Raw genomic sequence first — 14936 nt, 5'->3', positions numbered from 1 at the left:
AGGCTGAACAAGGAGAGCGCTGATCAGAAATGCAGCCAAGAGGCCCATGGTGACTCTGGATGAGCTGCAGAGATCTACAGCTCAGGTGGGGGAATCTGTCCATAGGACAACTATTAGTCGTGCACTGCACAAAGTTGGCCTTTATGGAAGAGTGGCAAGAAGAAAGCCATTGTTAACAGAAAACCATAAGAAATCCCGTTTGCAGTTTGCCACAAGCCATGTGGGGGACACAGCAAACATGTGGAAGAAGGTGCTCTGGTCAGATGAGACCAAAATAGAACTTTTTGGCCAAAATGCAAAACACTATGTGTGGCGGAAAACTAACACTGCACATCACTCTGAACACACAATCCCCACTGTCAAATATGGTGGTGGCAGCATCATGCTCTGGGGGTGCTTCTCTTCAGCAGGGACAGGGAAGCTGGTCAGAGTTGATGGGAAGATGGATGGAGCCAAATACAGGGCAATCTTGGAAGAAAACCTCTTGGAGTCTGCAAAAGACTTGAGCCTGGGGCGGAGGTTCACCTTCCAGCAGGACAACGACCCTAAACATAAAGCCAGGGCAACAATGGAATGGTTTAAAACAAAACATATCCATGTGTTAGAATGGCCCAGTTAAAGTCCAGATCTAAATCCAATCGAGAATCTGTGGCAAGATCTGAAAACTGCTGTTCACAAACGCTGTCCATCTAATCTGACTGAGCTGGAGCTGTTTTGCAAAGAAGAATGGGCAAGGATTTCAGTCTCTAGATGTGCAAAGCTGGGAGAGACATACCCTAAAAGACTGGCAGCTGTAATTGCAGCAAAAGGTGGTTCTACAAAGTATTGACTCAGGGGGCTGAATAATTACGCACACCCCACTTTGCAGTTATTTATTTGTAAAAAATGTTTGGAATCATGTATGATTTTTGTTCCACTTCTCACGTGTACACCACTTTGTATTGGTCTTTCACGTGGAATTCCAATAAAATTGATTCATGTTTGTGGCTGTAATGTGACAAAATGTGGAAAAGTTCAAGGGGGCCGAATACTTTTGCAAGCCACTGTATTTGCTGACAAACTTGTCAATGTCCTAATGTTTGCTTGTTTTTTCCTTTGTAGAGATGCACCTTAAATCAGGCAGAATATGCAGTTCCCTTGCACAATCTTGCCCACTAATATTGTTGTACTGAGGGCATAAGGGCAGGGATATGGTCATTGTGCACATATCCTAATGCAGTTTCTGAATTCTCCCAACATCTGTAATCAATCATTGCTTATACCTAGACAATGGTTTCCACAATTTTTTAAAGTGGATGAATTTTGTTTGACCTAAAATATATATTGTATTTGTATGTTAGATTGATACCCTATTTACAGTTTTTTGAAATAGCTATGATTTACATATATAAATATCAAGATATGAAGTTCCTTAGCTCACACAAATGAACCATCTTTATATGGTGTGTTAAGCTGGCAGATGTGGCGTGTAGAACATGCTTAACTGAAAACATCAAGGGCACATGGGAATTAATCAATTAATTCAAAACAAGCTACTGTGATGCTGGATGGCATTTTAAAATTTAAATCTAAATATTACAGCCCTTTATGGACGATAGGAGGAATACACAAATTGCAATCTCCCCCACCAAATGGCATTATTTGTAATGCGATTTGGCGAAGTTGCCTTGAGTGGAAATTTCGGGCAACTTTGGCAAATCACGGCGCTGTGTATGCCATCCCACCGGCGATTTACATTCTAGCCGGTGGTATGGCATTGCGGGGAGATTAGTCGCCCGTGACAAATCTCCATTCGCAGGCGACTAATCTCCCCGTGTACCCCTGCTCTTAACCTTTGTACAACTGGAGTTGCAGGTATTTAAAGATTTCAAAGAGGCTGTTCAAAGATAAAAAAAAAAATGTAGTGGTTTTAAGCAGGCATGTCTGCAATGGCACACAGGATTGGGGATACAATTTTCTCTGCCAGTGTTTTCTGTGCTCCTTTGTCTATCTGCAGTGACAGACATTCTGTCATGTTGTTGAAGGCACATGAAACAAATTTTGTTGCAAAAAAGCAAAAGTATGCATTTTCACAGCAAAATCTGCTTCATGCGTCTGCACACAGGCTTGCGTCGTGTCTGTCCCCAGCCCCAGATGTCATTAGCCTTAGGAATCAGTACCTCTTTTAAGCACTCGGTGTACTTTATAAAGCAGAATCTCGCTGGGAAAGAGTGATCTTCAAGTTTGTGCCATAGCACTTTGTTGGTAATTCTCATTCCCCAGTCAGCTGGTCATTCTGTCATGGTATTGACTAGGCTTATCTAAAAAGTTTGATTTTACTTGGTCCAGTTACTCATAAACACATCCATACATTAAAATGTAAGTTTTAATATATAAATATATCCACAGGACTGCTTATGTGTGTATTCTTGCAGCCAGCCAGTGAATATATGTTTTATACTCTTGGAAGATTCCCTTTATTAAAAGAATAAATGTAGCTCTTATAAATGTGTTTATGTTTAAAGGTGACTGTTAATAGGATATGGGACAGGACATATTACACAGACTTCTACACCTGACAAAGGGACATTCCCGCAAGCATTGTGTGTCCCGCAAGCATTGTGTTGGTAACTGCTAAAATAAACATGAGGTTTCCCAGTGATCACCTGATGCTGTGTGCCAGTAATTGTAATTTTCTGTGCTAAATAGATGTGCCAATCCACCCCAGGACCTTGCACTAGACTTCCAATTAGCAGGGCTGACAGTGCCTGTGAGTTTAATGAATGTATTTCATTGATCCTCTGTTCTTTCATTAAAGCTGTGTTTTCAAATTTAACATCCCAGTCACCCAGTTTTTGCTTTATATTATGGTCTCTATTTTTGGGTTTCATTCTTTTTATTATTATTTTAAAGAGAAATATACAATAAAATCATTGCATTTCCCCCATTAAAGTGGTGGTGTGTAATATTCATTAATTGAAATGTTTTGTTTTATAAACACCAATAACAGTTTGTGTGCACTGTGAATCCTATGATCCCAGGAGGCGGCCCTTAATTCTTAAAACTGCAATTCTCTATTTAGAAGTACCCAATGGCACATACGACTAAAAAGTATATTTTTATGAAAATGTATATTTAGATGAAATAGAGTTTTACATATGAGCTTGTTTTATGCAATATATTTTTATAGAGATATAGTTTTCCTTTAACAAAACAGACATTTTTATGACTTAAAAGTGACAGTTCACCTTCATAAAGTGTTTTATTTTTAAACGCCTTTGTGTTTGCAAACTGCTACTTGTGTCTTATCAGCAAGGGCATTAGTTTAACTGCTCACCTCCTTACATATTTCTGAAAGTGCTAAACCAGAGCATGCCCAATAATATCGGGGGAAATATTATCCTGTAGACCAGTGCTGTCCAACTTCTGCGGTGCTGAGGGCCGGAATTGCTCTAGCATACATGGAGGAGGGCCGCAAATGGAAGCCAGTTTTGACCACTCCCCTTTTTAAAACCACACCCACTTCAAACCATACCTATTTTATCACAATGGTGGTAGCACAGCAAAATCCCAAATGCTTGGTCCTTACTGCGGGGATATCAATCGTCATTCATATGTGAAAGAATTATATTATGTCATATTAAGATATACCCTTAAAATCCATATGCCTCCTTTCCAACTGCAAACAAACTCTCACAACAAACCCCTGCTAGGTTCACCTCCCACAAGCAACATATGCAGGCAGAGTATGGCACACACAGGCAGCACTCTGCCTGCCCTACCCTGCCTGTGTGTGCCATACTCTGCCTGCCCTACCCTGCCTGTGTGTGCCATAGTCTGCCTGCCCTATGCTGCCTGTGTGTGCCATACTCTGCCTGCCCTACCTGTTTGTGCCATACTCTGCCTGACCTATGCTGCCTGTGTGTGCCATACTCTGCCTACCTATGCTCCCTGTGTGTGCCATCCACACAGGCAGCTAGTTCAGGCACTACCTACAATGTCTGAGGTGTGAACAGGTGAACAATGGGGGTGATTACAGCCTGAGCCTGAGGTGTGGACACTGCAGGGGGTGAACAATGCAGAGATTAAAAGGTGTGAAAAACAAAGGGGATTACATTTTTAAACAAATGTATAAAAACACCAGTGGAGAGAGAGCCAATCCAGCACATTTTAATTTTTTTGCCAAAATCTGCAAATTAACAATTTTCTGCAGGCAGATAAAGCCCCACACGAGGATGTTTAGAGTTTTTTCTTTTTCATACATTTTTTTAGTGTTTTTTTTTTTTTTTTTGCAAATGTGCAACACTGTTCTTGTATATTTGTAAAGTTGTTTCACACAACTCTTGGTAGTATGTAAATAAAACGGCTATTGGTTTGCTGCAGCAGCTGATATTTACATTCCATCTAGCTGACGTTAGCACATGTGGGTTTTTATGTGCCTGTCCCAAGTATAAACTATAAATGGCTTTCACTATATGCTAGAAGTAAATGTGCGTCTGTGTGGAATGGAATGTTCTCAGTAGCTCTCCAGCGGGCACAGACACCAAACAGCTGGGAACGTCCTGAAAGCTCTTTACCAGAATCTGCATTTGCTTACACACTCTGAGCTCCTAGAAAGCAGCTACAGGATATTCTGTGATTTTGCTAGACTGTTTTTTCTCCTTCTAATTACACATTTTAATTCTGTCATTGTTTCAGGAGGAAACATGTGGCAGGCATCCTTTTTTTCACAGGGCATATTTCTTATTTTAATTTAGGTTTTTTTTGTTTTGTTTCTTGGGGTGCCAGATCTAAGCTTGTCCTTATAAGTGTTATGGTGTTAGGTGAAGAGATCCCAAATGCAGTAAGTATTTTACTTAAATAGGAAAGGACCTCCATTTGAGGGTTAATTAGCCTGATGGAAGGTCCTGGGTTGATGGCATATTTTAGTTGATCTACAAATGCAACACCTATTGGCATATGGCAAGCCAGAACACTTGATCGTCTTATTTTTTTTTTTTTTTTTAATCTTAGTTTAGTTAACGTTAAGATTACATCCCATTGAAGGTTGTATATATTGCTGCCCTTTGGTTTCTTCTTTGTTGTGAGGTAGTGTCGCTCAGTGTTTGCCAGTGTTCTTTCTTTACAGTTTGCCGGTGTTGCTTACTTTTTCCAAAAAATCATATCTGCTAATGGTGTCACTCATGTGGAAAACCAGGATTATAGAACCTTGTGGTCATAGGCATTTGTATTAGAGCCAGCAACCTCCATTAAGTTACGTTTGTATTAGTTTCTTTTTTCTGTAGCATGTCTGTTTCACTGCCACACCACTGTTTTGCCTATTTCTTTTGTCAGTAGATTAAAGGAGTCGAAATGCACAATTACTTTATTTTGAAAGTTCAAAAAAGTTGTTTTGAATAAATTCATAGCACATGTTTTGTCTCTGCATCACCTCGTTGATGCGGTCCCCAGACCGACTTCCTATACCCGTCGTTATAATTAGCCGCTCAACCTACGGGTGGGCGATATCGGGAAAAGATCTGCTTGCTTGGCGACATCGCCAAGCGACCGTATCAGCCCGTGTATGGGGACCTTAAGAAGTGCTCACATCTGGTGTTCAGATTAACACTCGTAGCAAGTTTCACAGTGTATGTACAAAAGTATCATTTATACAGGACAGTGGGATTTTTAAGATAAAAGGTCATTTTTGCTCATAACAGGTCAGAGATTTTGGCCTAAGGAACCACTTTGCAATTCAGCACTTGGTTGGGTCCTGCAAATGGAAATTTACAAGTGGTCTGAAAAGGCATTGCTAACCTACACAGAAAGACACAAAACGTGTTGCTTCCTAGTAGCTGTAGTGTCAAATGCTCTGAGCAGGCAATGGCTTGCATTTTTTATGTGACAATTAAGGGCTAGTGACTATTTGGGAAAAGCGATTCATGATCTTTTAATCGCAGATAGAGATCAAAATGCCTTGTTAACCATAACCCTACCATTACTGCCTTTCTAACATTATTCCTTATTTTTGTCTTTGCAGAATTCAATCCGGCATAATCTGTCACTACACAGCAGGTTTATTAGAGTTCAGAATGAGGGCTCTGGCAAAAGCTCTTGGTGGATGATCAACCCTGAAGGAGGAAAAGGGGGGAAGGCACCAAGAAGACGGGCTGTTTCAATGGACAATAGCAACAAATACACCAAGAGCCGTGGGAGAGCAGCAAAGAAAAAAGCGTCTTTGCAGGCATCTACTGATGCTACAGATGATAGCCCTTCGCAGCTGTCAAAGTGGCCAGGTAGTCCCACCTCACGTAGTAGTGATGAACTTGATGCCTGGACAGATTTTCGATCTCGTACAAACTCTAATGCCAGTACCATAAGTGGTCGTTTGTCTCCAATTCCAGCTACAACTGAACTTGATGATGTTCAAGATGATGACTCTCCCTTGTCCCCTATGTTGTATAGCAGCCCAGGTAGTTTGTCCCCATCTTTAAGTAAACCATGCACAGTGGAGATGCCAAGAATAACAGATATGGCTGGAACCATGAACTTAAATGATGGATTGCCAGAGAACCTCATGGATGACTTGCTGGATGACATTTCTCTCACTTCTTCACAGCAGTCATCTCCCGGTATCCTCATGCAGAGAAGTTCCAGCTTTACATATGGCACTAAGGGCTCAGGCATTGGCTCTCCATCTAATACTTTTAACAACACTAGTAGCTTCAACTTTCCCTTGACATCGCTGCGCCAGTCTCCCATGCAAACTATCCAAGAGAACAAGCAAGCTACTTTTTCTTCCATTAATCATTACAGTAACCAGTCTTTGCAAGACCTGTTGAATACAGACACCCTCAGCCACAGTGATGTGTTAATGACCCAGTCTGATCCACTCATGTCACAAGCCAGTACTGCTGTGACTGCTCAGAATACCAGAAGAAATATAATTCTGAGAAATGACCCTATGATGTCTTTTGCAGCCCCATCTAACCAAGGAGGAAATTTGGTTAATCAGAACTCGCTGCACCAACAGCAGTCTCTTAACTCTTTTCAAGGTGGCAGCCGTGCCTTGTCAAACAATTTAAGCAACACTGGTTTAAATGATAGCAGCAACTTGGACTCAACCAAACACCAGCAGCAGTCCTCAGTTAGTCATTCTATGCAAACCATCTCAGACACGCTCTCAGGATCCTTGTACTCCTCAGCCGTGAACCTTCCAACACTGGGGCATGAAAAGTTTCCCACTGATTTGGACCTGGATATTTTCAATGGGAGTTTGGAATGTGACATGGAGACAATAATTCGCAACGATTTAATGGATGCAGATGGGTTGGATTTTAATTTTGACACCCTCATCTCAGCTCAGAATGTCAGTCTATCGGTGGGCAGTTTCACTGGTGCTAAGCAGACATCGTCACAGAGCTGGGTGCCAGGCTGAATAAAGCCTGGGAAGATAACATGCACCAGGTCAGTATCCAGTTGTAGAACAGAAAAGTGTAATATATTTAGGATTTGTATACTCTACCACAGATGATGTTACCATTTGTGTATATTGGTTCATGCATTAATAATAGATATGTATACATTTTCTTCAGAGAATTTGTTAAGCTTTGTTTGCTGTATAACATCTGAATTTTTTACAGATGTTTCTCTTAGGTTAATATAAGAGTTGCCCCATGTGTCTATGCCCTATGGCAGCTAAATCGCCACGATTAGTTACTGCAGCTGAAGACATGCAGAGCTACACAGTAGCAGCTACTTTTACAAGGCTACTAAATTCCAGAAAATACCCTGCCATAGACAATATTGAGAATTGTCTCTGCTAAACACACATAGAGACAATTATTAATAAATGATAAGAATTCTCTACTTTTGTAGCCTTGACAAGTAGCTACTTGTAGCTTTGTGTGTCGTCATACATAAACATATCTGTCACAATGTTTCACAGCTACAGTTTTTGTATTTAGATACTGTTGTTTGTGTATTTAGATACTGTTGTTTTAGAGAGAAAGAAAGAGAATACCGCTCTTGTTTTTTTGTCCTTGAGGCCTGCCTATATATAACCTAAGATCAAATAAATGAGCCTCATACAAATTACTTATTTTTGACCTGCGTGTCAATTTTTTCTTATTTGTCACCTCAATAATGTGTACCCATACATGACAGAAATGAATCATTTTCAGAGCTTGTGCAGATTGGTAAAATTGGACATGCACACAAATACTTCTTCAGTTTTATCTTAAGCATTTTGTTACATAACTTGTCACATGGCACAAGTTTAGCAAAGGTTAATATGTGTTGAAATTGTGCAATTTTTGAGCCATCACTGACCTTTCTTCTAAAATGTGATCCACACTTGGCTGTTCCAACGCTCCAGTTGCATCACTATCAGGCCACAGGTAAATTACTATCTTTATGATAGTGTTGCAAAATTTGTCAGATAAGTATTTTTATTTTAATTAGTCTGCCCATTATAAAAATTCTCTAACTTTTAGAAAGTTATGTTTTTCTTTAAACATACATTTAGTTTTCATTGTATAGGGATTTCTCACCCAAGTCATGAAAACATATGTTCTAGAACAGGAGGTCTCAACTTTTTTTTACCAGTTACCCACAATCAAATGCAAATTAGAGTTGGGGAGAAATACAAGCAGAAAGAGTGTACCTGGGGTACTGTTAAGGGCCATGATAAGTTATTTTTTAGCTCTTATGTATACTGACAGCATAAGGAGAGCTCTGTTTGGCAGTACACCTGGTTTTTATGCAACTAAAGCTTGCCCCTTTTTTGAGACCACTGGGAGCAACATCAAGGGGGGGTTGGTGAGCAACATGTTGCTCCCAAGCCACTGGTTGAGGCCCACTGGTCTAGAAATTACTCTTTGCTTGGGCTACCTGCCAAAAGCACTGTCTAGACCTACATTATCCCTCATCCTTAAGAGCCCTATGCTGCAGGCAGTCACTTGACCTTCTCTGTCACAAGCCTCCCTAAGCATTTATAGCATTTACATGCCCTATGGCAATTGTCCCTGTTTACCATCCCCGTGGGGCAAAAAAATCCCCGTGAATTCTTCTGGATCAGCAGGCATTCAAGCAGCCAGCTTAGGAGGTCCTTTGGTGCAGAAGACGTCACTGCGCAAATTGCCAATCAGGGAGCCACGAGCAGCACCACATTCCACCATTCGCTGTAAACCTGAGGTGCCTCCCTCATTGGCCAATTTGTAAGCTGAAGTCCTCTGTCCCGAAGGACTGAGATACTTTTTTCACTAAAAGATCTGTCCTGCGCATGGAAGGAATGCGCAGGACAGAAGCTCTCTCGGAGCAGGCAAGCAGAAATGGCAGTTCTCATATTTTTAAGTGTGATGGCAAGAGGTTGAGTTCTAGGGGGTATTATACATGGTATTGCCACGGTGTCACCCTGCTGTTAGTTCTGGTGGGATTATACATGGCATTGCCTCTGAGTTGGCTTATATATTTACTGAGGGTGTATCTGTAAAACTGAAGTGGTTTTTTGGGGGTGTGTCTGTCAAAACGGGCATGGCCTAAAGATTTGCGGCTTCGCGCGCCGCCATTTTTATCTCTGTCCCCGGATTTTGCTCCAAAAATCTGGTCACCTTACTACGGCAGTGATCCCCAACCAGTGGCTCATGGGCAACATGTAGCTCACCAACCCCTTGGATGTTGCACTCAGTGCCCCCAAACCAGGTAGTTATTTTTTAATTCCTCACTTGGTGGCAAGGTTTGGTTGAATAAAAGGCCATCTCCCATGGACTCCATTTTAAAGGACAAGTAAAGATTTAAGGAGAGAGTCTAAGAAAGAGTTCATCTCCATTCATAGGTATACCTCAATCGGTGTCATTCGTAGTATTAAGTTCCCCATGTTTTAAGCTCTTTCTCAGATTAAACCCTGCATTGTAGAAAAAAAACACTGACTTAAAAATACCATCATCCAACATTCCTTAACAAAGGCCAAGACCCAGGACCATGTACAGATGGTAGAATTAGTAGGCAGCACATGCACATTAAAGGAACAGTAACACCAAAAAATGAAAGTGTATAAAAGTAATTACAATATAATGTACTGTTGCCCTGCATTGCTACAGCTGGTGTGTTTGCCTCAGAAAGACTACTATAGTTTATATAAATAAGCTGCTGTGTAGCCATGGGGGCAGCCATTCAAAGGAGAAAAGGCACAGGTTATATAGCAGCTAACAGATAAACCCTGTAGAATACAATGGTGTCTTATCTGTTATTTGCTATGTAATCTGTGCCTTTTTTCAGCTTGAATGGCTGCCCCCATGGCTACACAGCAGCTTATTTATATAGTAGCTTTTCTGTAGCAAAAACACCAGTTTTTTGCAGAGCAACAGCACATTATATTTGAATTACTTTAAAACACTTTAATTTTTTGATGTTACTGTTCCTTTAAGAAATAATCGGGAGCATAGGGCTGGGCGATATACCGTTTAATACGGAATACCAGTGTTTTTTTTTTTTTAAAACTATATTCATTTTTCAGATACCGGGGTGTCGGGGTACTCACCCGCGCGACCCGTTCTCGCGCGCCTCCTTGCGCACGCGTCCCGTTGTCCGCGGGGCGTTGTGCACGCGCATCCAGGTGCGCGTGTGTCAAAGCGTATGTACATGTCAAAGCGTGCATGTCCGCGACGCGCTGACGGCGCCGGTTCTGCGCATGCGTGGGGGGTATTTAAAGCTATCAAACGCCTCCTGTGCTATGTTGCCTGCGGCCTTGCCTGGGAAACTAAGCCTGCCTGATTTACCTTACGACTTTCTGTTGCCGATCCTTGCTTGCCTGACTCTGATTTTCAATACTGCAGTAATTATTCTCTAATTTATTAGGAAATGGGGTTAACACCTAATCATGCATGGAAAAAAAAATACCGTCAAATACCGTGACACCGATATAATTTTGAAAAATACCGTGATATAAATTTTTGGTCATACCGCCCAGCTCTTGAGCATACTTTGTAAGCCACAACACTGCTCCAACACTGACTGGAAAAGCCCTCCCTCCACTAAGCGTGCACCAATAGCAACCGATTTAGACTGTTGCTATAGTGACGTGCAGTCTCAGCAAGCAGATATATATGTTATCTGCCTTGCTTTGTGCACTTTTAATTCTCCTTACTTCTCCTTACTAACAACACAACAAGATTCTGCGCACATCGTTTGGCACGGCCATGTTGATGATGGCACACAAAGTAAAATGGCTTTAATATGCAATAAAATCAGAGGGCACTGCAGGAGTAATACGGACAGTTTTGAAATACTAATTGGCATTTTCCAGCATGGGGGTAACTATAGCATACAGCATACTTGGGGTACAGGCTTTCCTTGTCCTTTAAGCAAATTATTTTTTAAATTATTTTCTGTAATAAGAAAACAGTACCTTGTACTTGATCATGTTTCTATACCTGTACTTACACTTAAAACTACCTAAATGGCTGAGGATGGAATCAAACATTATTAATACCTTTGTTATTCCTAACCTAAGCTAGGCTTATGGTGCATGCGATCAATAATCATTTAGAAAGGGGCGGGAGTGTTTACCAATATTTGATTATTGGCGTTTTTCCCAAAGAAACTCTGTAATCAAACATTGCAACTGGCATTAACATTTATATTCTATTTTAGGAAAACACTTTTAAGTGTAAAACACAGGAAAATATGGTGTATTCTCACATCAGAGATCAGCTAAGACTCAGTTTGCACAATACCTTGCACAGTTCTGTATTTATGTTTTTTTAAGCAGGTGTGTTAATTGTAGAACATGCATGTGGTGAGAGTAATGGTGGTAAAAATAAATTTTATGTGTCAGATAAATACAAAATTTCGTTTTGCGGATATTATGCAATTTGTCATTCCAGCACTGCTCTCACTATCTATCTCGCTATCAGCAAGCTCCCCCCTGTACCCTGATAAAGGAAATACAGATCCAGTGTCCTTTATTGTCCAGAGAAGTATTTTCCTATTGTGTGAAGCTGCAGTGCTCATAGGCACAAGCACCATACAGGTTTTATTTGGAACAACAGTTAGGGAACCTAAGAAGAAGACATTCTTGGCATACTGCAACATATATCTAAACAAGGTTTCCATATGCTCTAATGATAGTATAGCCTTTGTATTGAAAAAAAAAATGTGTTGCTCTTCTGAACCTGTTATGTAATTATTATTATTAACATTTATTTATAAAGCGCCCACATATCCCGCAGCGCTGTACAATAAGTGGGTTTCATACATTGGACATAGAGAGTGACATATAAAGCAATCAATAACCGATACAAAAGGTGAGGAGGGCCCTGCCCAAAAGAGCTTACAAAATCTGTAAGGTGATAAATGATCATATTTTGGAGATATTTCTTAGGTGTAAGTGACATGATTTGATAAGGGATTGGATATGAGGAGTGAAGGACAGGGCAGAATCAAGGATAACCCCAAGGCACTGGGCCTGGGAAGATGGGGTGATGGTAGAATTGTTAACCGTTATAGATACCTCGGGAACAATGTGGGCGTTGGATGGGGGAAAGAGAACCAGTTCAGTCTTAGAGAGGTTTAATTTAAGGTAACGTTGGGACATCCAAGTAGAGATAGCGGACAGGCAGGAAGAGACGTGAGTTAGAAGCTCTGGGTTGAGATCAGGAGAGGAAAGATAGATCTGAGTATCGTCAGCATAGAGGTGGTACTGAAAGCCAAAAGAATTGATTCGTTTGCCAAGTGAGGAGGTATAGAGAGAAAATAGTAAGGGGCCCAGCAACTAGAACAATGTATTCTAAGATTTTAATGTTATAGCAATTTATTCAGATAATATTAATTGCTGCAGTCAGTAGTTAATATTTATCCAAAGTAAAAAATCATTTAACAGTAAACATGCTATGTCTCTGTAATAGGAAGTCGTTGTACTTGGTATAGAATGTGTGGTATTGATTAATACTGGAATCTTGTGAGATTACAGAGGAATTACTCTTTTATATTACAAAGAAACCACAATGTCACTCTGGATTAGCTGAATATTTCTTAACACACCAGGTGTAGAGCAGCATCCATAGGTGTGTATTATATTTCATAAATGCCGTGATAAAACTCAGTGCAAACTCATATCCAAACAGTTTGATATGGGCGCACTGTTCATTTTGTATTATTATACTATGAGGAACAATGCTGCATAACAACATCAAATCTCCTATTTAACACACACAGGACAAGAAATACTTGGGGTACCCAGGAAAGATTGGAAGAGGCACATATCTGGGTCAGATAAAGCTATACATTTTATTAGCGGAGTACAAGGAAAACCATACAAGCTTTTCAGAAGGACTTCTTGTTAGATGTAGAATTCTAGGGAATACCTACCGTACTTGGCAAGATCATTATGGTGTTTCTATTTCATGTTGGCTAGGGATGCGTCTGACTGCCATACAAGGACCATTTCTTTTTATGTGGATTTCATTCATTGGTTTGTTGCACAGGTTTTTGATAAACAAATACCCAATCCCTATTAACATAAGCTTTCTATGTTTTTTTCTAGGCTTGGGAACTGACAAGAACCCCTACAAACAAAACCCTTTGCCAAAACTGCAGAGCAAGAGGACAGTGATACTGTTTACAGCTTATGAGCTTTTTTGTGAAACCTGCATCATTTTCCTTACCTGAAACAAAGACTGTTAGCAGAATCCTCTAACACCCTCCACAAAGGTCCTTCCAGGATTTTTCTTTTCTTTTTTTTTTTTTTCTCCCCTCCTCAGTTTTCTTCATTTTCACGTATGCAAAATTGTCTACATGGGATGATAAAGTACCCGCTGTGGAGACTGTGTACTGTATTCTCCTTTTGTGAACACTCTGTAGCCTGTAATGCAGTGGTGTTTGTCGACCTGTTTGCAGCTTCTAGGGCCTGCCTTGCATTGCATAACCCACCTGCTCTAGAGTGGTTAATAATAAACATTGTGTTAGGTTTTATTCTTTAAGAGGTTGAGGGGGCTTATGTTTTTGTAATCCCCTTGGGGAATGCTATTTCATTTTATGTAATACATATTTCTCTTATTTCTAGCTTTCTGTAACAGAAATATTCTCCTAGGCCTCAACCATTCACATAAGCTAACAAATTTACCTGACCGATTTCTGCCACATCCATCTTTTCATCATGCTGGAAGACACAACTGGCCACAAAAGACTTTCTGTTACACTATAATTTCCGTTTGAAACCAGTTTGTATTGCTTTGGAAAAAAAAAAGACACTTCAGGGATAAATATTTTGCTGACATGGTACTACTTCTGGTCACCCAAATCTGTGTACACTGCTGTATTTTACTAATATTTCCTGAGAGTAGTCTAAAAAAAAAAACAATCCATATTCTAATTCTCATGCAGCTCTTGTTCAAGTTATTTTTTCCATGATTTTCATCACCAAATTCAATACCAGATATGTCTGGTAAGGATTTAGGAACACAAATCTGCAGTGCAATCTATTAGCTATTTTATATGATTTACTGACATAAAAGAAAAGTACTGTACTGAGTTGTTTTCAGTTTGGTTTTACATGGGTCTTCCATAGAACATTCAGTATGGATCTATCTGCCTTACAAGGGAAAAGCCTGCCTAATGCCACCTGGGGATATTGTTTTGGTTAGGAGGATAGGTAGAGCCTGATGATGAACTTACACCATTATGGGTGGCCAGAGGTTAATATACATGGTTCAGTTATTGGCAGGGCAAGGTGGGAATTGGGTGGAATATCAGGGTACCCGGAAGAGAGATCTTTGCCCAAAGGCTCAAAATAGGTTGTTAAATTCTGTAGTCTATTGCAAAGCATAGGAATTCACAGGTATGCCAGCTCAGACCCAGAGTAATTGCTGCCCTGTACTCTATTGAGTATGTTAGTGGCTTAACTACCCATGTGCAAGTAATTCCTTTCATTTCAACTCATAGACACCCTATACTTGCAGACTTTAACATGAAGGTGAATC

The 14936-nt window shown here is 40.3% G+C and overlaps 1 protein-coding gene across 1 annotated transcript in view; it reads left to right on the top strand.

The window, feature by feature from the left end:
• foxo3 (forkhead box O3) overlaps positions 1-14314 on the top strand; it is a 69090-nt gene extending 54776 nt beyond the window's left edge. Inside the window, 2 exon segments of the mRNA NM_001102949.1 lie at positions 5999-7425; positions 13502-14314. Coding sequence (NP_001096419.1) covers positions 5999-7396 — 1398 coding nt within the window. The 3' untranslated portion in view covers positions 7397-7425; positions 13502-14314.
• Positions 14315-14936: the final 622 nt, after the last annotated feature.

The sequence above is a fragment of the Xenopus tropicalis genome, chromosome 5, assembly GCF_000004195.4.
Source record: "Xenopus tropicalis strain Nigerian chromosome 5, UCB_Xtro_10.0, whole genome shotgun sequence".
In the NCBI taxonomy this organism is placed as follows: Eukaryota; Metazoa; Chordata; class Amphibia; order Anura; family Pipidae; genus Xenopus; species Xenopus tropicalis.
This window is presented reverse-complemented; position numbering and strand designations above follow the sequence as displayed.